The sequence below is a fragment of the Tubulanus polymorphus genome, chromosome 3, assembly GCF_964204645.1.
Source record: "Tubulanus polymorphus chromosome 3, tnTubPoly1.2, whole genome shotgun sequence".
Taxonomy (NCBI): domain Eukaryota; kingdom Metazoa; phylum Nemertea; class Palaeonemertea; order Tubulaniformes; family Tubulanidae; genus Tubulanus; species Tubulanus polymorphus.
The window spans coordinates 2,677,820-2,700,351 of NC_134027.1; the positions used below are offsets into that span (position 1 = coordinate 2,677,820).

General features: G+C 36.3%; 5 protein-coding genes across 6 annotated transcripts; 3 read left to right on the forward strand and 2 right to left on the reverse strand.

Moving 5' to 3' along the window:
- Positions 1 to 3,698: 3,698 nt before the first annotated feature.
- Positions 3,699 to 7,868, forward strand: LOC141901044 (dihydrolipoyl dehydrogenase, mitochondrial-like). Its single transcript, XM_074788119.1, has 12 exons — positions 3,699 to 3,833; positions 4,011 to 4,071; positions 4,171 to 4,247; positions 4,617 to 4,755; positions 4,976 to 5,076; positions 5,159 to 5,302; positions 5,616 to 5,939; positions 6,088 to 6,224; positions 6,369 to 6,430; positions 6,669 to 6,934; positions 7,165 to 7,254; positions 7,332 to 7,868. The coding sequence occupies exons 1-12, from the start codon at positions 3,789 to 3,791 to the stop codon at positions 7,395 to 7,397; spliced, it is 1,512 nt and encodes a 503-aa protein (XP_074644220.1). The 5' UTR covers positions 3,699 to 3,788; the 3' UTR covers positions 7,398 to 7,868.
- A 123-nt stretch (positions 7,869 to 7,991) lies between these two features.
- On the reverse strand, positions 7,992 to 11,481 carry LOC141901602 (slowpoke-binding protein-like). Its single transcript, XM_074788943.1, has 13 exons — positions 11,286 to 11,481; positions 11,047 to 11,117; positions 10,856 to 10,953; positions 10,702 to 10,779; positions 10,472 to 10,620; positions 10,289 to 10,399; positions 9,536 to 9,717; positions 9,349 to 9,455; positions 9,175 to 9,272; positions 9,041 to 9,094; positions 8,891 to 8,956; positions 8,647 to 8,774; positions 7,992 to 8,565 (listed from the first exon to the last, which is right to left on the reverse strand). Exons 1-13 carry the CDS (start codon positions 11,319 to 11,321, stop codon positions 8,301 to 8,303), a joined length of 1,443 nt encoding a protein of 480 aa, XP_074645044.1. The 5' UTR covers positions 11,322 to 11,481; the 3' UTR covers positions 7,992 to 8,300.
- Positions 11,482 to 11,755: 274 nt separating this feature from the next.
- Positions 11,756 to 16,718, forward strand: LOC141901384 (bromodomain-containing protein 7-like). The gene is made up of 15 exons (XM_074788591.1): positions 11,756 to 11,965; positions 12,095 to 12,294; positions 12,402 to 12,637; positions 12,846 to 12,990; positions 13,068 to 13,178; positions 13,299 to 13,459; positions 14,104 to 14,294; positions 14,563 to 14,673; positions 14,765 to 14,900; positions 14,982 to 15,093; positions 15,182 to 15,253; positions 15,347 to 15,437; positions 15,608 to 15,775; positions 15,863 to 15,903; positions 16,204 to 16,718. The coding sequence occupies exons 1-15, from the start codon at positions 11,872 to 11,874 to the stop codon at positions 16,546 to 16,548; spliced, it is 2,214 nt and encodes a 737-aa protein (XP_074644692.1). The 5' UTR covers positions 11,756 to 11,871; the 3' UTR covers positions 16,549 to 16,718.
- A 164-nt stretch (positions 16,719 to 16,882) lies between these two features.
- Positions 16,883 to 19,280, reverse strand: LOC141902451 (E3 ubiquitin-protein ligase RNF212B-like). Of its 2 annotated transcripts, none has more exons than XM_074790182.1 (11): positions 19,081 to 19,280; positions 18,884 to 18,948; positions 18,681 to 18,755; positions 18,514 to 18,570; positions 18,244 to 18,320; positions 18,101 to 18,161; positions 17,980 to 18,002; positions 17,817 to 17,883; positions 17,448 to 17,557; positions 17,227 to 17,361; positions 16,883 to 17,031 (listed from the first exon to the last, which is right to left on the reverse strand). In XM_074790182.1, the coding sequence occupies exons 1-11, from the start codon at positions 19,187 to 19,189 to the stop codon at positions 17,019 to 17,021; spliced, it is 792 nt and encodes a 263-aa protein (XP_074646283.1). In that variant the 5' UTR covers positions 19,190 to 19,280; the 3' UTR covers positions 16,883 to 17,018. The 2 variants fall into 2 exon arrangements, with proteins under 2 accessions (XP_074646283.1, XP_074646282.1); XM_074790181.1 differs by having other exon boundaries at positions 16,891 to 17,031; positions 17,208 to 17,361.
- Positions 19,281 to 19,792: 512 nt separating this feature from the next.
- LOC141902639 (high choriolytic enzyme 1-like) lies at positions 19,793 to 22,062 on the forward strand. Its single transcript, XM_074790461.1, has 10 exons — positions 19,793 to 20,138; positions 20,254 to 20,284; positions 20,388 to 20,452; positions 20,544 to 20,613; positions 20,856 to 20,982; positions 21,063 to 21,241; positions 21,322 to 21,415; positions 21,534 to 21,646; positions 21,734 to 21,862; positions 21,998 to 22,062. Exons 1-10 carry the CDS (start codon positions 20,088 to 20,090, stop codon positions 22,015 to 22,017), a joined length of 879 nt encoding a protein of 292 aa, XP_074646562.1. The 5' UTR covers positions 19,793 to 20,087; the 3' UTR covers positions 22,018 to 22,062.
- Positions 22,063 to 22,532: the final 470 nt, after the last annotated feature.

Genomic DNA, 22,532 nt, shown 5'->3' on the forward strand with positions numbered 1-22,532 from the left:
TAATCATCAAATTAATCATGTTTCACGAACGCGTACGTACGTAGCATGGTGACCCGCAGCAGTTTACCTAACACTTCGATGATCGCCAAGCCTCATGTGGTAATAACGAATGCCCCGCTTGACCCTCAAAACACGTAATATCGTTCCAATTCCAAGAATAGTAGAAAGAAATGGAAAACTAGAATGGTCAAGGAAGTAATCGAAAGTACCTTTAGAGCATTTATCCCGACAAGGAAGAGGGAATTATATCATTTTGCGCATGATAATCAAATATCGAATAACCAGCATTCACGCAAACATGAAATTACTTCCTAGTTTCATTCAGCATTTTAATATAAATTTGTTATGTTCTTTAAGAACTACACGCAGTATATGGATGCACGATGCTGGGTCTCAGTACGATGTTTTATATCATAATTCGATTATCATTACTAATCTTAACTGAGTGTCGATTCAACACAGCGGAGACAAACAGAATAACGAACAATCAAACATTGGACGGAGACATGTATTGTAAGTTTGATCTATCGGACAGCGTAATTGCAGAATTCAAACGAAACGTCTCGACTACGAAATCGACTTTTACTTATATAACATTAAATGGGATTGAATTCATAGAGAGACGTAACGAGTTAAAGCCGTTTATAAATCCACGTAACTGGTATTGGACATTTGGTAATGAAACAGTGACTGGCTATCCGAATTTGCGCTATCCATGGGATACATATAAATTGTCGTTTGGATTAACACCTTATTACTATGCTAGTATCCATTTAACACCACAGCTGCAACCACCCGGTTGTACGAAAAACAAAAATCAGACACAATTCATGACTACAGTTGTGTCTAATCTCTTGCATCTACTACAGAATGTGAGCCATACGAAATACTTCTTTTGCCTAATGGTCAAGAACCCTAAGTTCGGTTTCCATAACCGAATCGCGCATAGTGTTGGAGTAATGCAAGGATACGTGCTATATCGGTGTTGTTCGGTTAAATCTGCTGCAATTATAAATTGCACGTTAGAAGTGAAACAAACTGAATATTTAAGTTTGAGTAAAATAACTGGCGTTTTATTGTTTCTCTTTTTGCCACTAATCGTAATCTGCATACCCGAACAACGACGCCATAGCGAGAAACTTAAAGCCCCGAGGGAGCTGACGGACTGCATCGGTGAATTTAGAATATTCGACGAAGCCTTAAATGACTGGATACCAGTGGATAGTTATGAACTATTAGGGTTAGGTTACATATTACGGACGATACTGCTATTCGATTCGCCTTCAAATCTCATATCCAGGTTAAGAAGGATTTCATGTGTTGTTTTATCACCGATTGTATTATATATTGCCATTTATCGATACAAAACAGACGCGTATGCAATGGAAATGTTATCTGATATGTTAGAGAAAGATCTACCTATCGGGCCGTATGCCATTATGTTTGGTTTTGAAAAAGCATATGATAATTGGAGAGGATTTTGTGGAGGCCCACATGTTTGCTTTGCCTTTTTCATTATAGGGGCTTCGGTTTTGCTTTGCATACCAGTACGATTAGCAGAATTGTTGACAAATCATCTTCGCGTACCGGCCGTTACGAGCACGTTTATTTTCCCGTCGGCCGACGATGTGGCCAAATTTGGATCCCATACTTTCACTAGAAAAACATTCGGATTTGAAATACTGTTCCATTACTTCGTGGCACAAATACTGATGGTTCTGAACCCGATATTTTGGTGCCACTTTGCGCATGTGTGGTACTCTCGATTACTTGCGATAGTAAATTACATAAAAGCTAATTTCCCGTTGCACAGTTGTTCGCTCATGATTGGTTTGCTCAGATGGAGTTTCGTGATTGCTGTTGTTGCGATTGTTTTTCTGGTTGCGTTACTGGAAGGTTTAGTCACGTTTTTCATGCATCTCATTCCCATGCTTAATTTTTACCCGTTCCTCACGAAGGCGTATGCATATTTCTTTTACGAACAATTCTCAATATTTTTTCACCGAGGTAACCGATTTCGAATGATGAATGTAGCTTTGTTGCTCGTTTTAGTGGCTTTGGCACTTGGTTATCTGGTATCGGTTTATGTTGTCATATTTTTACACTCGTTTATCATTTCTTGTATGATTTTTGTATTTGTGTTTGGAGGGTTGCTTATCAATTGTAAAAACTACCTCGTTATTGGTTATGCGACTATGATAACTACTACAATCTATTATCTCTCAAACAGCCTTGTGTCTTTAGCTAATTGCTATAATAATATATTTTTAGACACTTTGAAAGCTGCTAAAAGCGAGCATGTCTCGAACAACGTTCTCCGCCCGCCACATTCCGCTATGCAAAGTTTATCAAAGTTCTTAATTCTCAACGTTGAACAAACAGAACGAAATCCGATCGAAGTTCTTATGAACGGAGTCCGCTTTATTCCGACGCAAGAATCTTTGAATGATGAAAGTGAGATATATTCTCGCCCTGCAACGAAGGTTTATTGTTCTTCCTGTCTCATGTATCGTCACAATATACCAGCAATTTCGCGAAATCTTTTTGACCACGTAGTAAGAAACGTCAGGCCTTTACGCCGTGAAATAGGGGTTTCTGTCGTAAAAATGGCCGCCATACTTCTGTTCCTCTACATCGCTGTTACAATCATCCAAGCTTATTGTTTTGTGTATAAGTTGTCTTATATGGCCCAAGTTGTCGGTATGTTGACTGCAACTGCGATGCCCGCTATTTTTCTAATGCTCAGACCTGCCGGGTCACGTCAGATCTCTAAACTTGCGCAATATCATCACGTCGTGGAAGAGGTACGTCAATACCATTATTTACATAATACCATATTGTAGAATATTGAAGTCAGATGCTTCATTCTGAAGTCGATCACCGTCTCGCTTTCCAGGGTTTGGTTGCCTAGCTCCTACCGATGCTTTGCCAATTTGTGCTGGCATGAACTTCGGCGGGGGACCCCGAGGGTGCTCCAAAGTCTATATTATGATAAAGCGTGATTGCACTCAAGACTCATAAGTATTAAACTAGAAATTCTGTGTCATAGATAACCGGGCCCGACAGGTCAACCCTCCGAGGACTCGTGTTCTATAAATATTTTTATTTTCTTATTCTATGTAACATTGTGTGTGAATCTGATTAATCGGAAAATAAACAAAAAACATATCAACTAAATGTCTCCTTGTCATCTACTGGGGAATCGGCACTGTTGTCCCGCTCGAGCTCATTGGGAGATGCTGGCTATGTGATCCCGGACTGCAATAAATGATTTGGAAGCCGAAGGGTGTTGGAAGCAGGTGGCAGTTGAGGGTTATAAGGGTATCGGAAATGACTATGTCCGGATTGTGAAGCGATTGTCCGAGGCGGGTTTGTAACGGATTTCGGAGTTGGTGGCAATGGTGAGATAGGTTCGGAGCCCCGGTCCGGTGTCTCAGGCCACTGTCGCCTCCCCCACCGCCGCCTTGCACTGAATCAGCACGATAAAAATGTATAATTTTGGAACACCAAGTTCTTTTTGGCAACGATTAATTTGTCCCTGTATTAAAAGAAAACATTGTTCAAAACGTTTAAAATAAAAGGTTCGAATACTGAACGTCGGCCCGGCGCGCCCCCGCTATCACACTCGATGGGTGGCTCCGAGAATATCCAAGTTAAAGCATTCAATGCGCTCCTCATCCGTTCCGTATTTGACTTTATTTCCGGTGTCCTTGGTTTCGCCGATTCCAACACGAATTCTAACGAATTACAGTAAATCAACTAATTAAATAATACTTATCAGATTGAAAATGCTTTCGGCAAGTTGCTCTAAGATAGCCAGGACTGTTTGTCGGGTGAGTAATTATCCGTTGATCTCTTTAGGGCAGTATTCTGTAAATGTTCATTGTACTAATTACCGAAATACACGGTACTCAGACCACTGACAATATGACAAGACCAGTGTGAGTGATACGGTTGAAATGTAATTGAACTATCTGGCTTTGAACAATCTACCGCATAATATTTTTCAGGTTTCCCAAAAACAGATTCTACCCGCATTACAGCAGCATAGATGCTATTCAGACAGATCAGGTATTTGATAAATTTGCCACCACATTCTTTTTAGAGGTGCATTTAATTAAAAAGAAACAAATGTCAATATTTTTACGAGCATGTTGTTTATATGAATAGATGTTGATTTGGTTGTGATTGGAGCCGGACCCGGTGGATATGTAGCTGCCATTAAAGCTGCACAGCTCGGCATGAAGGTCAGTATTTAATATGGCATTTAAGTTGTTATACAACCACTTCCTAATTCCTTATGAAATCCTCTCAATTGAACAATTATTTTATTTCTAAAAACCCTTGAATCTCCTCTAATTTTGAGCAATTACTATGAAAACATAGTGAAACTCCTTAAATGTTTTGGGAAAAAATCTTGAAAAATGTCAATGTATGTCCTGTCTGTGACAATAGGCCCGAGTTCAAATCGTGGCTAATTCATAAAATATGAATATTAGGCCTGCCATTGATATCAAAATTTCTTATTTTCTCATGAATACTCCTCTAAAAACTCCTCAAATTCTGGAATGACATAATATTAGAAACCCTGTATATAGATAACCATTCATTTCTAGACTATCTGCGTAGAAAAAAACGAAACGTTAGGAGGAACGTGTTTGAATGTTGGTTGTATTCCATCTAAATCTCTTTTGAATAATTCGCACTACTATCACATGGCAATAGGAAAAGATTTAGAAAACCGTGGAATAGAGTGTAAGTCATTTAAAGTTTACAAAATCATCTATATTTAGTGATTAATGAGACTTGATTTTCGGTGATAATTTGCTTAAAATTTCTTTGCCCCAGATTTTTGGGGACATGTCAAGATCTGAATGACGTATATAACCCAAAAATTAATGCAAAATATCACAAAAAAATGTCCGTCATCAATTAATGAATAGCAGAAGATATTTGAAGTATGATTTCATTTCAGTTGATAATGTTAGATTGAATCTAGAGAAGATGATGGCGCAGAAAGAAGCTTCAGTAAAAGGACTCACTGGAGGAATTGCCCATTTATTTAAACAGAACAAGGTCAGTTTAAGATGAATTGAATGTATAGAGACAGATGGATTTTGAGAAAGTAAATGAAGTGTACGGAAATTGTTGTTCTAAGGTTGAATGGGTTAAAGGACATGGCAGCGTTAGTGGAGCTAATGAAGTAACGGTCGCTTTAACTGACGGAGGATCAGAGAAAATAAACACGAAAAACATCTTGATCGCTACCGGTTCCGAGGTGACACCACTTCCAGGAATTGAGGTATTTAATCCAAGGTTTCTTATAGATCAGGGAGAATCAGGGAATTCTGATTCTTGTCTGGGAAAAGCAGGGAATATAAGTTTTTAGTGTCTTGTTGTCCTTGCTGGTTAATGAGCACATGATAAGCCTCTCGATAAGACTCTCTTCAAATAATCAGGGAATTTTTGCCAGAGTCAGGGAATTATCAGAGAATGTTGGGTTCCCTGCCTATGTAGGAGCCTTGTATTCATCTTTCTTCATTCTTGAAGTGCGATGAAGTTAATTGAGATATTTGTAAGAAATCAATCCATGAAATTTATCTTTCATTCCTCAGATTGATGAGAAGACTGTAGTTTCATCAACTGGAGCTCTGTCGCTGGACAAAGTACCGGAAAAAATGATAGTCATCGGAGCTGGTGTTATCGGCGTCGAGTTGGGATCAGTTTGGCAAAGACTCGGGGCTGATGTGACGTGCGTCGAATTTCTAGGTCATGTCGGTGGTATGGGTATAGATATGGAAATCGCGAAGAACTTCCAACGGATATTGAAGAAACAAGGACTTAAGTTTAAATTAGATACTAAAGTTACTTCAGCCATGAAAGACGGAGATAAAATCAAAGTCTCAATCGAAGGAGTGAAGAATGGCAAAGCAGAAGAGGTGAGTTCAACCTTTATACGTCATGTCTCAATCATCTGCCTTAGATCCCCTCAGATATTAAAGGTCATGGTCAAACGTAGAGCCCTCATTACATGTATGTAACAAGAATATGATGTGAATTGAATGGAATAATGATATCTGTTTCTAGTTGGAATGTGATACGCTTCTTGTTTGCGTCGGTCGACGTCCGTATACTGATAAACTTGGATTAGAAAGTGTTGGTATAACTACTGATGACAGAGGTAGAATCCCTGTAAATGGAAGGTTCCAAAGCTCTGTGCCGAGGTAAGCCTTGATATTAATACTACCTTATATTGAAACCGGTTTCATTATTCTCCTCAAGTGTAACCTTGTTAATGAACTTCTGGGCACCGGAATATGAGATAAATTGTTGCATCCAAGTTCTTTATGATGTGGTGTGCATTTCAGCATTTACGCTATTGGTGATTGTATCCAAGGACCTATGTTAGCTCACAAAGCTGAAGATGAAGGTAAGAACGTCAACAAAATTCTCTAACCAATTAAATTAAGATTATCATCTTCTTTGGGCACCCCCCATCATTTACTAGTCTCTAGACTTGGGAGTGTTCTCTCAATGAATTACATTGTGTTAATGTTCTATATTGTAATTATGTAAACCATATACATATTCATAGAGAAACAAAATTAATTCATTCAACTAGAAATATGGCTTCACATCGAATTCAATCGATTTATAAATGATTTCAGGAATAATCACGGTAGAAGGTATGTGTGGTGGATCTCCGCACTTGGACTATAACTGCGTTCCATCTGTTGTCTACACACATCCTGAAGTTGCTTGGGTCGGAAAGAACGAGGAACAACTGAAAGAAGAAGGCATACCGTACAAAGTTGGGAAATTCCCGCTAACCGCGAACAGCCGAGCGAAAACTAATAATGACACGGATGGTCTAGTAAAGGTTCTGGGTCATAAGGAAACAGATAGAATCCTCGGTGTACATTTTATTGGTTCAGTAAGTTACACTTTATAATTTGACTGTTTTTACCTCGGATATTACAGGACCAATAGATTTTCTATGTGGCAAGCGAATTCTGGAGCAGTTTGGTCCTCATGGCATGAATATCAGTAGAAAGATTTTGTCCAGGACATGCGATAATCTGAGGCATAGACCCGGTCATGGCAAGCGAATAACTTAGCAAGATTCTGGGACTGAACTGATAGCGCTGTTGTCTATATTTCTAGGTCGCCGGTGAACTTATAAATGAAGCTGTTTTAGCTTTGGAATACGGTGCGTCTTGTGAGGATGTAGCCAGAGTATGTCACGCACATCCAGTAAGTGTTTGATCGGATGGTTTCAATTTTCGAACTGTGATATCGTTGTATGTAACACTTTGACTCATATTTTTCAGACTGTATCGGAAGCCGTGAGAGAAGCTCATCTCGCCGCGTATTGCGGAAAACCGATCAATTTTTAAACGAATGGATTTAACAGACACTCTGAATTTCAGATGTTACTAGTGTATTTTATGTGCTGAGAGATGAAACCCTGTATAGAAGATTGTTTGTGTAATTGTTTGCACGGTGATTATAATTGTAAGAATCCTAGGTGAACTCGAGTGATACCTACAATACGATTCTTGAATATGATTGGAGTTTTTCGATATGATACAGTAATACATTAAAAGCATTGCCGATTTGTATCATATATCATATCATGTAAAATGGCTGATAACGGAAGAGTTTTCTTTACCAAATATTATTAAATGTTGTTTTGCGAGAGCTTTAAACATTGTGTAGAACAGTAATGCATATTATATACTTGGCGTTAGTGTTACAAGTGTACCGACCCCTGCGAATAGGTACATTCAAACTTGGTTTACAAGCTCTTCTGTAACTAATCAGTTTGTCACGAGTTGAAAAAATTTGTATTTATAAATAAATTGTTGATAGATAAATTATTCAATATTCCTTCTTATTTCTGAGGCCTTGTGATTTATTGTGCGGGTTTTTCGGTAGACTCTCTCGGTGAAATATCAGATACAAGTTACTGTACTCGCTAGAGAAATAGTTTTACAAATAGTTATATTAATCTCAATTTATTCATATCACAGAAAATTACATACCGAGTATCAATATAAAATCGTACAAAATAGATATCAATTCGTAATTCGACACGTATGCATAAACCAAGTTTTTTTTTTACATTCGATACTGCAGCACATTTTGACTTAGGCTTCATATATTCAGCACAAGCATTTGATGAAAATTAATCACATTTCTATTTGCATGTTCGATGGTTTTCAACGTTATTAATTGGCTAAAATCATTTCTATAATAGCACAGTCTCCAAAATGAACTCTCATCAAAAAAATTACTGACTAAACCTTCGGAGCACTTCGGTCATTGGTCAGAGTCTTTTTCAAGCGAAGTCCGGTGCGAATATCACCGAGTAAAGCTTGTCTGCCGGATGATGATGATCGTGTGTTGGTCACTTCGGGAACAGAAGTTAATGATGGAGTAGATTGAATACGCTGTATAGGTGGGGGTGGGGGTGGGGGTAAAGGAGCTCTAGTTTCACCACTGCCTGATTTTCGCCTTCGTGATTCAATACCTGTAGAACTTGATCTTCGCTTTTTCCGAGTTCTGAAGAAAGAAGAAATATTTCAGTACCCAATAAAATAAGAATCACCGGTAAGTCTGAAAAATAAAACTGAAATATTTTACCTGCCAGAGTCAGTTTCATCTTCAGTACTTGTATATGCAGGGGCTGAACCTTTCCTTTCCCGAGGCTTGTAAGCTTTCTTTGATCTCGTTGACTTCAGCAACTGCTTCATGTTCGCGGTCAAAAGAACCTAGAGTCGAATCATAAGGAACATCAAATGCCGTAAAGTATTAAATGAGAAATTAACACGAGAATACAGAGTAACAGATTTTCATCGATTGTGGATCTATGAGAATGTCGACTCACCGGAGCAGGGTTGAACTTTTTCAAAGCTTGAAGGGTTACATCTGCGAAGAATGGATGGTTAATTATCTATAAGGGAAATTAGCAGACAGTTCATACAAAGAAACTAGAGAGCATAGATGAATTTAATACCGGTAATATATGAAAACAAACCTCTTTTATAGTTGGGTATTTTCTGCTCTCATTCTCAAATATATAATTTAGGAGCTGAAAAAATATTCAAATTATTATCAATAAGAATCGGTGCCTGAAAGAGAAAGAATCGTGAAGTGAAAATATAAACTCACTTCAACAATAGTTGTATGTTGAATGTGTATGATTTGCTGTGGTTCAGGATGGGCAGTGCTACATTCACAACCAGCACTCATCTCAAATATCAAATGACCTGCGTAGAATTATCGATATCGATTAATGATTATTCGATTCTTGCAGCCAAGAAAAATAAATCTCTCAATTCCTACCGAAGCACAAGGTTTCGATTGCATCCCTGTTATCTTTTAACTTCTTCTTGACGAGAGGAAAGATCTTTGGCGTGCTTCCAAAAAAGTTTGATTCGTACGCAGCAATTCTAGAATTATCAATCAGGACACATTTCATTAAATTCAGATTACACCGTGAGTTTTTTATCATATAGCAGATCTTACTTACTTGCAGGTCATATTCTGAACCATGATATTACCAGTATGCAGATGGGCATGTGGGGGAAAACCTTTCTCGCTCAAAAACTGTAAACCTTTAAGTATTTGTAGACCAAACATTTTCACATGTTCTATCGGCAATCCTTTAGCTCTGAACTGATATTTCGCTTGATAACTATCCATACAGCGACTCTAGATTGAAATATAAAATTCATAGATAATATGAATTTTTGATAATATCCATGGACGTAATTTCAATATCAAGATAAATAGTGATGTACTTATAGATCTTAGGAAGAGAGTTCAAATATCCGAATAACCATAGAAGCGATAACATTAAAAATCTCATTTTCTAATGAGTAAATACAGTTTATTAACACGAACGTTTTCGGGATCATATCCCCTCATCAGGTGAAATACAAGTGAATCAAATGATTAAACTACAGGTTTATATACAACATAAGTTACAAAATTACAAGTGCTAAATTCTAAGCTAATTACAATTCTAGACAAAGGTTCATCTGATCTCGACTGTAAAATTAGGGAGGCCCTGTTTATTAAAGCGCAACGACCCTCTTTAAATCAACAATTATTTCAAAACGGCTCATCCTTTATCCTAAATGTATTCAAATAATTAGTTTGTAATTAAATACTTGGTTTGTAATTAGCTTAGAATTTAGCACTTGTAATTTTGTAACTTATGTTGTATATAAACCTGTAGTTTAATCATTTGATTCACTTGTATTTCAAGTGATGTACTTACCCTGTAAATAACATCTTTAAGACTTCCACCTTCATTGTACGACTGGAACAAGGTGATAAATCTTTCAGACGTGCATGCATCTACTTCAAATACTGGATAAATGAACGGATACTGAAAACAGATAAACAAACATACCACAGATAAATCATAGATATTACAGTAATTAGCCTGGACTGAACTTACTTGCAAAGAGTGCAGCAAATCATTCAGAACTTTGTTTGTAGGACGGTCTAGATTTATCAAACAATCAACATGTCGTGGAGACATGGTCATTATCAGTTCAACTTTCTGACCAGATTTTACTAAGAAATGACTGCAGTCAAGTCTATTACCTGTAAAAATAAAATTACGCAAATCCATAATTGGCTCAACTATTGAAGATCTAATTTCAACATTAAGCTTTTTTTACTAACCTATATCACCAAGTTGCTGTTGGAATTTATACTTTTCATTTGATCGTAAATAAAATTGACAATTCATCAAAGCTGTGTCTAAATGAAATAGAAGGAAAAGTTAAGAAGTAGATATATGATGTGAATTCAGCTTTTCATACTTCAAGTAACTCACCCCTGAATTCATTTCTGGCTGCTTGTTTTTCCATTTGAATTTTATGTGGCAATGCAAGGTCCTCATTGAGCGCAGTATAATCATATCTACGATGACGCCTTGAGAAAAAGATTTTGAAATAATTATGTACTTATTATTAAAACCAATATTGTGTGTGGGTTGAAGGAAATAAAAAAACTCAGTTCAATTACCTGCACCTACAAATTAACCAAACAATAAGCACAATTAAACATGTTCCCACAATACCAATAAATGCAGCAACCTAAAATTGAACAAATATAAAGCATGTAGAAAAAAATTGGTGGACTGACAAAGCGGGATTCGAACCTATAACTTGACAATTCTTTAAATCACAAGACCGTGACATTTTGACTGAACAGAAATAAGTCTAGGTTTGCTCCTCGGTAAAAATAAACAAATATAATATTACCCAAGCGTTATCAGCAAAGAATTCCTTGATTCCCATATCTAATGCTCAGTATTGACAGTTACAGTAACCAATTCGTGCATTTTGGTAAGGATTCAGGAAAGAAGAAAATAACGGGAAACTACGGAATAGGGAAAACCCACTTCTGATTGGGACTGGCATCTAGTCTAGTTACCGGCCTGGGACAGGCAACCAGTCTAGGCAAGAAAAGTTCGGCGAGCTAGATAGCAGCACCGTACGGTCACCTAGCGGAATTTCTCAGAACTAATATAATACCACAGCTCACTATTGAGTTGCGAATTAAGAATAAAACTCTTTTTCAACATCTAGTGCAGCAATCCTAACTGTCAACGGAAAGGGGACTGTTAGATCGCTGTTTGTTTATCCCATGTTCTAATTCTACCCCACAAAAGACATTAGTTCAAAGAAATTCCGCTAGGGAACCGTATGGTGCTGTCACCGTTGCGCGATAATTCTGAAGGTCGTAGAATGATTATTTTGTCTTTGTTAATTTCTACTCTTAATTTATTCATAATTAAACTGTTGAAAACCCGGTTAACCCGAATTGCTTAGATTCAGTGTGTAAGATATGGGTAAAAAGCACAAGAAGCATCATAAGCATGAAAAATCTGAGAAACGTTCGAGCAAAAATAAAACTGACAGTGATACTGAATATGAAGAAGGTATTTAATTTATCAATCAATTAAAAAGTCTGCTTTCCCTTGCTCTTACGGATGGGGATGCCTGCTGACTGGATCTACATCAGGCTGCCATAGGACTTAAGGTTATATTCTAAAACTCGTGTATTTCAGAACAAGAAAAAGATGAAGAAAAGCCATTGAAATTAGTGTTGAAAGTCGGAGCTACAACAAGTAGTCAGGATTCGGATCAGGTTTATCCGAGTGCAGAACCGTCATATCACGAACGAAAACACAAACATAAAAAGAAGAAAAGGAAGAAAGATCGCAGTGAGAAAGAAAAAGAGAAACATCGTCATCATGAAGTTAAGAGGGTAAGTAAAGACTCGCTGTTGAAAATTGAATATAACTTATCTGAACCAAGAACTGAAAATCATTGGAAAAATGAGTGTGAGAAAATTTTGAAACATTCTTTTTTCAGGCGAAACGGAAATATGAAGAGGATGGAGACGAGGATGAAGAAGATGATGACGATGATGAAAATGATGAAGATTATAAAGGTGAAATCGATGCGATAGAGGAAGATGAAGATCTCGTAGTACGGAAGGATGATATCGGTGATAAAAAGTTACGTGAACCGCGTAGCTGTACGATGAAAACTAACAGCGACGGTGCTTTACCTGTTTGTCTCGATTATATACATAATCTCTGTCAAAAGTAAGTTATTGTAGTTCTACATCTTTAAATAACAAAATAGTCAACTATGGCACTAGAGGATCACACTTGTCGCAAGAGCATGACTGATTTATCGTTCCCCAGATTCAACTAAAATCTATCCGTAATTTTCTTGAATTCGATGAAATAGTTTCTTATGTGGTAATTCAAATGTTGATATATCACCGAAACGAGATTATCTTTTTGATAGGAAAGACGTAAATGGATTCTTTGCTTTCCCGGTCAATGATGTCATCGCTCCTGGTTATTCGTCAATTATAAGCGAACCGATGGACTTCAGTACCATGAAAATAAAGATTGATGATAGCGATTATTCCAATGTGATGGAATACAAGGTAAAATCTTCATCGTTTCAACGTTTAATCGAAGCGTATGAAATATTGACTTAATGAGTTTGTATTTTCGATATCAGCGAGACTTCAAATTAATGTGTGAGAACGCGATGACCTATAACAGACCGGAGACTATTTATTACAAAGCTGCCAAGAAACTATTACAGAGTGGTTTGAAAATTCTCAGCAAGGTTTGTAAACTAACTACAATGGAACCTCGTTTTAACAAAGTATCGATTATAATGAACATATTGTCCGCTCGCCTGAAGTTCATTGTATTATGATTCTGTTGTCACTGAAATATTTTGCAGGATAAACTCGTACAAATGAGAAGAAACCTATCATTTTTGGCGTGTATATCCGATCAGGAACTGGGATTGGATGCACCAGATCCTGCACCTGATATTGAATTACAGCAAATGAAAGCGGCTGACAAAGAAAGAAAGAAAATGAAAGCTAAGATGAACCAAAGGTAATGCTTCTAAGACTTCTCAGTTTTTAATGACATGCACAAGCATATTTCCAGGGATCCTGCGAGTTTGTTTAAAATAAAAATCTAAATGAATTCACAAATTTGTATAATATCTCATAAAGGGTGTTTACTTTTCATATAAAGATTGCTTTTTCTTATGAATCTGCCCTTAAGAACAGGGTCCCTACAAGTCCTTGAATCCTTGAAAACTCCTTGATTTTTGAATATATTTTTCAAGGTCCTTGAAAATCCTTTAATTTTGAGAAATATCCATAAACTCCTTAAATTCTGGGAAAGTCCTATTAAAAATTTTCAAAAAGTCCTTTTCAGAAGACAGTGTATTCAATTATTCTTCATTGTGTGACTTGTGAGTGAAAGTTGTTTCACTTTGAGATTTAAAACATTTAAACATGTAAAACCAAAACGGCACACACAACAACTGATCAAAATTTGAGAAAAACATGGATTTTGTTTTTGAATTTTCGACTTTTTTTCCTTATATATGACCGCGAAAACCTCCTTGAATTTTGAAAATTACTCCTTGAAAATTCCTTGAAAAGTCCTTGAATTCTGGATACCAGTAATTGTAGGAACCTTGAAGAACCCTTTGATGGTATTCCTAACACATGTTACGTTCGTTTCAGTTTGAGTAAATATGAAGCAGTTCCTGACAACTTAACAGCGAATGAGATTTTAGAACAAGCTCAAGCAGCGTCGAAACATGCTTCCGATATGTTGACTCTGCGCAAACCGAAGACCAGCTTCGGATTTTTGCGACGGCAGAAAGATGGAACCACGACAATGAAACTACTTAACCACGAAAATGATGGAATATGTATGTTTCAGATTTTTTGAATTTTCGCAGTCAAAACCGCTAAATCTGGATCATTTGGGACCAATGAAATCCATCTGTTAATATACTTTCTAATTCAACATCATATTTTACATACCTGTTACATGTATGTTTACATAGATGAATCATGAATTATATCAGGATCGGGTCAAAAAAAGTATTGAACTGGGTAATCCTGATTAGGTGGCTTTGGCTGTTTTTATGAAGTAAAGCAATTAAGTAATTTAAAGTATGTTTTACATGATTACAGTGAATGAAAAGGAAAGGGTGGTAAATATGGGGTCATTAGTCGGTAAACTGACAGCTGGTAGTGGAAGTCTTCCTGGGTTCAAAGAAGAAAAGCGTAACCAAGTAAAACCAGGTATTTAACAAGCCCTATACGATCAATGATGTAGTTTTGATGATCTGCTCGGTGTTCGCTTTATACAATTGTGTTTGTGTCTATTCTATAGTGAATTATTTGAATTACGGTCCATTCAGCAGTTACGCACCGATCTACGATTCCAGTTTCGCTTCGTTGAGCAAGGAAGAATCCGATATATTATTATCTTGCTACGGAACTGAGACTTGTGTCAATTACGCTACGAGGTAAATATAAACACAATTCATGTATACGTCAATAAACACGATTGTTCGTATACTCTGCAGAAAACAGTCCCATGTTTTCAGTTTACAAGAATTTGTCGAAGATTGTGGAGATTACACTGTTAAAATGGTTGATCGAATGCTCGATATTCTAACAAGAGGTGAACATTCTAAAGCTAAAGCTAAAGTGGATGAGGTATGTTTTTAATGCATATAGCATATACTGCTCGAGTTGTATACCGTGTGTATTTTACTTGAAGAACCTTGTACTTTTGTGTGTTTAGTTGGAGAAGGAAATTGCGGCTAAGCAGAAAGTTGATGAATCTTTGAAACAAGCAGCACCAACCACTAGCAAGGTAACTGAGTCCACTCGTGCCTCATTCATTCTTGACATCTGGCCGGTATGAATTCCTACATTAATATGTTGAAATTTATGAACAATTTTTCAGAGTGAAGCTAATTCCGACAGTAAGGTTGACTTTAATAACCTGCGAACTCTTTCAAACATCGGAATCGACACATCTTTCCTTGATACATTTGGTAAGAGTTAATAATAACAGTGACATTTTTTTTAAAGTTCATTTCTTATGAGATGAGTTGTATAAGTGCTGTGATAACCTGTGTCAAATCAGTAATGTGAAACTCAAGTTCTTTATTACTAACATATCTGTCTTCAGTTTTCCGTATTTTCGATAATTTTTTGTTTTCAGAAAAAGAAATGAGGCAGGAAAATAAAACCGAAGTCGTTCAAAAGAAATTGGATGAAACGTCAGGTTTTATTAAAGATCTAGAACGAGTACAGAATGAACGATTGAGTAGACAACCACCCCCGCATTTATCCTATATTCCTGGGCCTTCTCCGACTGAAATTCAACTAGGTAACCACAGATTTAATACATGTTTGAAAACAGAGTCAGTTTCAAATAGTTATTCTTTTATTGTGTATTACATTTATTTTGTTTCAGCCGAGAAAGTAACCAAAGGATTAACAGATCTGACTAAACAGGTAAAATATGTTTTTTTTTAAATGAAACATAAGGGACCATTCATTAATTGACCTCATTTCCCAAGTGCATAATGCTTGTGTGGAACAATCAGGAAATAATTGGACAAGAACCCAGGGTCCAGTTCCACAGTTGTGAGTTAAGATTTGACCCTGGGTTAAAACATCGAAAATGAACTAACTTTAACTCTGAGTCAACTCTAACTCACAACTGTGGAACTGGGTCCTGAGTATTTTGCGTACATACTTCTACTTTGGTTGATGATGCGGAACTTCATTTCATAATGATTCAATATTTTGTAGGTGAAACCTGGGGATGTTGTATCAGCAACAGGAGTACGTAAAGCATTAGGAATCACTGTAGACCAAACATCAGACGTTCCTTCATCCAGCGATGATGAGGATGATGATGATGATGATGAAGAAGACAAGGAAAAACGAACACCGCAATCACTGACACCAGAGGACGAGGAGGTCGCTAGTCCCGATGTAGAAATGGAGGAGGATAGAAACGTCGATGAATTCAGCGATGAAGCTTTGAATCTTCAGTCGAGTCAGAGTCCACCGACTACAGGAGACGAGAAGGAAAGTGGGACAGCTGATGAGTTAAATGAAAATGATGATGATGTAGAATCTATGGAAATCTAAGTTGAACAAATTCTCTACTTTAATGAATTGATTTCTTATTTCTCTACTAAATTTATGAGGATTATATTGCGTCTCCAAGTAAGATGTGTTCTCTTGTAAAAATTTATGTTTAACCTTATTTATGTATGTTTCAATTACATGTACATGTACGTGAAACATTTGTACGGAAATAAAATACCATTCATTCATACATATATCATCTATTTACTTGCAAATCCCTTCTAGTTGTCAGGGTAAATGTACCAAAGATTTTATGGGACACAGCGCCAATTTAGGATAAGAAGATCACCAAAAACAACTGATTAAATTACGGATGAATGTCAACAATTGTTTTATTATCCTCATTATAAAAACAAAACTAATAAAAATCAAATCAAAATTAAGTTCTAATTAAACAATAACTAATTGAATTCGAGTAACAACTATTCTTGTGTAGATAAGATGTCACGTTCTGTCTCTGGAGTGTTATACTACTTCACAAACCTGAAAGTAGATCATACAGTACGTGTTACAACAATGAGCAATAATAGGTGAACCACAAAATCATTCTATTCAGATATTAAAGTAAGAAGCAGTTCATCAAATGGTCACATTTAAATAATTTGTCCATGTATTGAATGTCCAAGCTCTATTAACACTCAATGCAAGTTTTACTGTACTTAATGAATGGTTGCTAACCCTTTCAAATGATGAGGGCTAGTCTGCATCGGAGAATAAAGCACTTGTCGAACGCGTGGAGTTTCAGGGTCGTATGGGTTCGGCGTTTTCACTTCTTTCAGTTTCAAATCAAACATGTACGGAGATGATGCCGGACTAAAATGATAAAATCATTCTCATACTACATAACTGAAAGTCACGTATATTTATCTATAATGATATAATCATGCATGTACACCTACTATTTGCCGTGATAAACAGGTGAAGGCGTTCCCGGAATAATACCTCTTTTACCATGATACGGTGGAGTCCTCAATGAAATTCGATGGCTTGAAATCTGCATATTCTGTTGCTGAATTCAAGATTGATGCAAGATGATTTTTGTTATCGGTACGAGTACAAAATGTTGTTACAGTTGTTAATCTACAATTCTACGAAATTAGTTTGCCATGTCATGAATTGAAAAATGATGTTGAATGAAGTAGAGGCAATTGGCTCATGGTAGCAAGCGGAGGCTACACAGAACGTAGAAATATCAACAGTTAAATTACTTATGAGCGCGAATTAAAATCAAACTCAAATTTAACAAAACTGAACCACTTTTTACTTACTGAGCTGGTTATTTGAGATGATTGGGACATAAGTCGTGATGCTATGTTGTTAATTTGTGGACTGGACCTTACAATACACAATAGTGAAACAGATTTGTAAATTTCATGGAAATATATTTGATTAACCTACATAGATCTATGAGGATGGAATGGTATAATATACCTGGTATTAGAAGGGCTCCCACCCTGAAATAAAATCCAAATAAACTTTTTAAATGAAGATTGATGTCATGCGATAAAATATCAAACACAAATAAAAAATTTAGAAACGAGAATGATTTTACTCTGCCTCCTGCTATCGCCTTCTTCAAGTATGAATTCTCTTGCCTCAGAAGTAGAACTTCCCTGAAATAAGAAAGAAATCATTTTGAGCAGTAAATTTTCAGTGCTTACCCAGCAAACTAAACATTTATATGAATCAACTCACTTTTCAAGCTTTTGTATTTGTTCACCAGCTTTCTGAAACCCTTTCACTTTATCCATAATTGTATTTTGTCGGCTCAGCTACAAACAAGGAATGAAAGAACTTTTTTCCTCATTGGTTTATCAAAGGTAAGAAATTACGCGGAAATCACAACAAAATTTCGTCAAAGTTTTGTAAATTTCACATAGTTCAAAGAAATTTCAACAATTTTCACCAATTTGTCACATATATTTTGCCACCACCACTACACAAGATAAAATAATTATTTCTTACCAACTGTTTACGATGACTGTACAGTCTGAGTCGATGGTTCCTTTGGAATTCAATCACCTTTTGAAATAGAACATTCAAAATCAATTCATGGGTTCACTAAAAGATAGTTCAATCCAGCAGCAGGCATGCGCTGCTCTGGCTGGTAGTTTAATGTTTCCTGCATTTACCTGCACAATTTGCTTGTAATTCTTCTTCAACAAATACAAAGGATCAGAAAAGAAAATTTCCACTTCTGGTCTCATCTAGAAAATTGGAAACGGAACTTAATTTACTCCGCCTTTGGGGACAAATTTAATCTAGGCCGAGCCAAGTTCGATGTGTTAAAACACAAGTTAAGCGTTGGACAATTAATACCGTCATTAATACTAACCTTGTTTGATATCAATGGGGTTGAAGTGCAACGATTCCCACAAATTTTACACTTTTCATTTTTTTCTACATAAAACAAGAGATAACCGAAAAAATTAGCAGGAAAAAAAGAAAGGGGCATCTTCGATCATGATCAGTGACCGTGACAAGTGTGACTGGAGTCAGTAAGTAAGGTGCACACGTGAGTGAGATAAGTACCACCATTCTGCAAACAATCATCACAGAACACATGTCCGCAGCTAGTCAAAAAGAATTTTAATCCATCAGGTTGTCGGTAACATAAATTACAATGCACCCAATCGGCCATCCACACGCAGGGGCAAGGTACAATTTATTTACAAATTTAAGACAATTTTCAAAAAACAAAGTATTTCCGCGTCCACACACGCATGCCAATTATCGCGCGACACAATAGCCACATTTAGGTTCGAATCCCATAACAGAATTTTTAAAAAGAACTCGCGGTCTTGAAAAAAGTTAACTAAGTCATCTATTTCAATGCAACATATCATATATACAATTAACCAGGAAAATGATGTGCAATTACAAAAATATGAAACAAAATTCATAACAAAGGCTACAAAAGACCGGATTAAAAGGCTCTACCGGTTTTCCATTTCTTGTGGCCCGAATAAGTATATCCCATTGCTCACGCGCCAAATTATTTAGCTACTCATTGCATAATTCATACCCCAATTTGTAGATGTATGTTTTGTTTTGCCTTCTTGTTGAAGACGATGGAAGCAGTAGTATGCTGATGGTACCGCAGAACTCTCGTCCCCAGTAGCCTACCCGCGGCCCTGTTTGATTTATGCAATTCCATCATAAATAAACTATACGTAATATATAAAAAATACATGCGATAACCAGGATGTATTTTTGGTTTATATTCCTAGTGTAATTTCGCGTTCCATTATTGAATATCGTTGTGAAAGAAGGAAATTAAATCAACAGAAAAGAATACTTAAAATTCAAACTGTTTACGTGACCGAGACACGGGAAACGTCCATCAGTTGTCACATCTTGGCTCAGCGGGTTCACTGGTTATCTCGAGGTCATTTTGATGGATCTAATCACAAAATGTTTATATCAGTTTTATATCCGCTCAAACACGGCAAACAGGCACAAATTATTCGCTATATATAGCCTATCATACGTTTATCCAGTCAATTCACAGACATTGAAGTCTTTTAATCTGATAATTCATGATGTCGATATTTAGTGCTTTAGTTATAGCAGCATTGATTTCGCAACAGGTAACAAATAGCTAGTTTTTGTTAAGGATCAAAATAGGGAATAAAAAATGTACTTAATGTATGTAAGGCACGACACATTCAATATTGGATATATATATATATATATATTTTACAGGTGACAGGTTCATTCTGGAATGCATATAAAAGTAAGTTTTTGAAGACATTAGTAGTCTCTACGTTAATATTTAACAACTGTTTTAAAATACTGTTACAATGTCTATTACTTTTTATTTGGTGTAAATATTTCAGAAAGTAATCCAGAAGAATTCTCCGGTCAATATGACGGTGACATTTTGTTGCCAAAGGGATTTGGCGTAAGTTCAACGTCAACAAATCAAATTAAGATAGACTACAATAGGTAATTTTGACACGTTTCCAATACATATATGTAATATATCTTTTCAGTTCAGGAATGCTGGATTATATGCGCGTAAATGGCCGAACGGTATAGTTCCATACGAAACGGAAGAGGTCGGTAAGTTGACGGACCATTGTGATGGCTGTTATTAGAAGGGGAATATCACTGTGTGATGACATTTTCATTAGTAATGATTTGCAAATCTCACAGACCGTTCGACTATAACATTTTGCGTTTGGGTTGCCATATTTAGAAGGTCGATTGTTTTAGCCATGTGTAACTATAAACAGTATTGCCATGCATTGTCTGATGACTATATGATCAATTCTCAATTCATCCGAAATTGTTCCTACATCCAGGAGCTTTGTTAAGAAACCGAATAGATCGAGCGTTACGATGGTTAGAAGATGTTGTTGGTAGAGACTGCATTCGGTTTGTGCCGAGAACTAACGAGAGAAATTACGTCAAAGTATTTAGCGGAAGTGGGTAAGATTAATCTGTGGATTATTTTCGAACAGTGACGTGAAAATCTGTAAATACTAAATGAATTATTTTGTCATAATTAGTTGCTATTCATCTGTTGGAATGAAGGGTGGAGCACAGAAACTCTCTCTGAACCGCCTTGGTTGTTTTGAACATTCAACAATTCAGCACGAGTTTCTCCATGCTTTGGGATTTTGGCACGAACAAATGCGCCAGGATCGAGACAAGTACCTGCAAATAAACTGGGATAATATCAAGGAGGGTAATTGTACAAACTCATGCTTCAGTCAAATAAAAGTATAGTTCTTTTTTGCAAATATGATAACACTTTCATTTACACAGATATGAAGTATAACTTTAATAAGATCACCACAAATGACCTGAACACTCCTTACTACTACGGATCTATCATGCATTATGGTAGTTTTACCTTTAGGTAAGTTCAGTTCCTTCATTTGAGACGCATGTAAACATTAATCTGGTACAACTCGTAGCATAATTTCACGAACTTGTGGAAAATCGATGAGAGATATGTAAACCCCTTTGATTTGTAGCAAGAATTTAAGAAAAACCATGCAACCGAAGAATTTGGAAACTAAAATCGGTGTTCGTAGAATCGTGAAGGAAAATTCCTGGGATGCTAAACGAGTCAGGTTGTTCTATGGATGTACGTATTGTTATATTCACTAGAAATAAGTAATTTTAATGAACACTGAAATGCATAATGAAATAATGAACCCGATAAATATTTCAGGTGATCCTCCGCTCAAGTATTGTAAAGATGATTACCCAATGTGTAAAACGGTTGACCGCAGTGACTGCATCTTCAATCACGAGATTACCAGTAAATGTAGAAAAACATGTGGTGTTTGTATTCTAAATGGCAAGTAAACACCTTGGATTATCATAGTATAGAAATCGTTTTTATGAAATTGTTTTTAAAGTTATTGACAAATAGGTTCTAACTAATATCATACATGTGTGGCCACGTGTTAATATATTCATCTCTTTTTTCTAGAAGAGAATGTGAAGCCGTAAGAGACGCGATACTTAAATACATTCCGTTCTATTCATGTATCATACGATAATAAATTTTGTGTAACAAGTAATTGATTTTTTTTTGTTTTCAATGTGTTTTTAATATCTTTGAAATGATTCATATCATGAAATGACTTAACTTTTATCATCCGAGAAAAACATTTTTAACCACTTTAACATCTGATTTGATATAAATGAATTAACTAGATATTTCCAAATAACTCAGAATTAGAGGGTGTCAGAGTCCGCTTTGTAAATGTATGTTTTTAGTTTTGGATAATGAAATGTGTTCGATGAATATCTGGTTTTTACTTTTATACTTGACAATATTTTTCACAATAAAAATTAATAGGATTATCACACCCGAGAAAAATATCATCTGATTTACAAAGTGAAGCGTTGACTCGGAGTCGAAGGATTCAGGAGTTAGAGAGATTGTTTCGAAAGGTTTTAAGAGGATTTAGATCTCGGAGCGCGGAAGCAGCTTTCAAGAGGCCGGCGTTGTGGACAGATCG

Bases quoted from the DNA above. Each gene is read 5' to 3' on its own strand.
- LOC141901044 (XM_074788119.1), top strand. From the start codon at position 3,789: ATGCTTTCGGCAAGTTGCTCTAAGATAGCCAGGACTGTTTGTCGG. The intron at 4,072-4,170 runs GTATTTGATAAA...TTATATGAATAG, and splicing joins ATGCTATTCAGACAGATCAG to ATGTTGATTTGGTTGTGATT. The intron at 5,940-6,087 runs GTGAGTTCAACC...ATCTGTTTCTAG, and splicing joins AGAATGGCAAAGCAGAAGAG to TTGGAATGTGATACGCTTCT.
- LOC141901602 (XM_074788943.1), bottom strand. From the start codon at position 11,321: ATGGGAATCAAGGAATTCTTTGCTGATAACGCTTGG. The intron at 11,118-11,285 runs GTAATATTATAT...GTTCAATTTTAG, and splicing joins TCTTTGCTGATAACGCTTGG to GTTGCTGCATTTATTGGTAT. The intron at 10,780-10,855 runs GTGAGTTACTTG...TATTTCATTTAG, and splicing joins AGCCAGAAATGAATTCAGGG to ACACAGCTTTGATGAATTGT.
- LOC141901384 (XM_074788591.1), top strand. From the start codon at position 11,872: ATGGGTAAAAAGCACAAGAAGCATCATAAGCATGAAAAATCTGAGAAA. The intron at 11,966-12,094 runs GTATTTAATTTA...CGTGTATTTCAG, and splicing joins TGATACTGAATATGAAGAAG to AACAAGAAAAAGATGAAGAA. The intron at 15,438-15,607 runs GTAAGAGTTAAT...TTTTGTTTTCAG, and splicing joins ATCTTTCCTTGATACATTTG to AAAAAGAAATGAGGCAGGAA.
- LOC141902451 (XM_074790181.1), bottom strand. From the start codon at position 19,189: ATGGCCGATTGGGTGCATTGTAATTTATGTTACCGACAACCTGATGGA. The intron at 18,321-18,513 runs GTAAGAAATAAT...CCTTGTTTGTAG, and splicing joins ACAGTCATCGTAAACAGTTG to CTGAGCCGACAAAATACAAT. The intron at 17,362-17,447 runs GTAGGTGTACAT...TTATCATTTTAG, and splicing joins CCTGTTTATCACGGCAAATA to TCCGGCATCATCTCCGTACA.
- LOC141902639 (XM_074790461.1), top strand. From the start codon at position 20,088: ATGATGTCGATATTTAGTGCTTTAGTTATAGCAGCATTGATTTCGCAA. The intron at 20,139-20,253 runs GTAACAAATAGC...TATATTTTACAG, and splicing joins CAGCATTGATTTCGCAACAG to GTGACAGGTTCATTCTGGAA. The intron at 20,983-21,062 runs GTAAGATTAATC...TGTCATAATTAG, and splicing joins AAAGTATTTAGCGGAAGTGG to TTGCTATTCATCTGTTGGAA.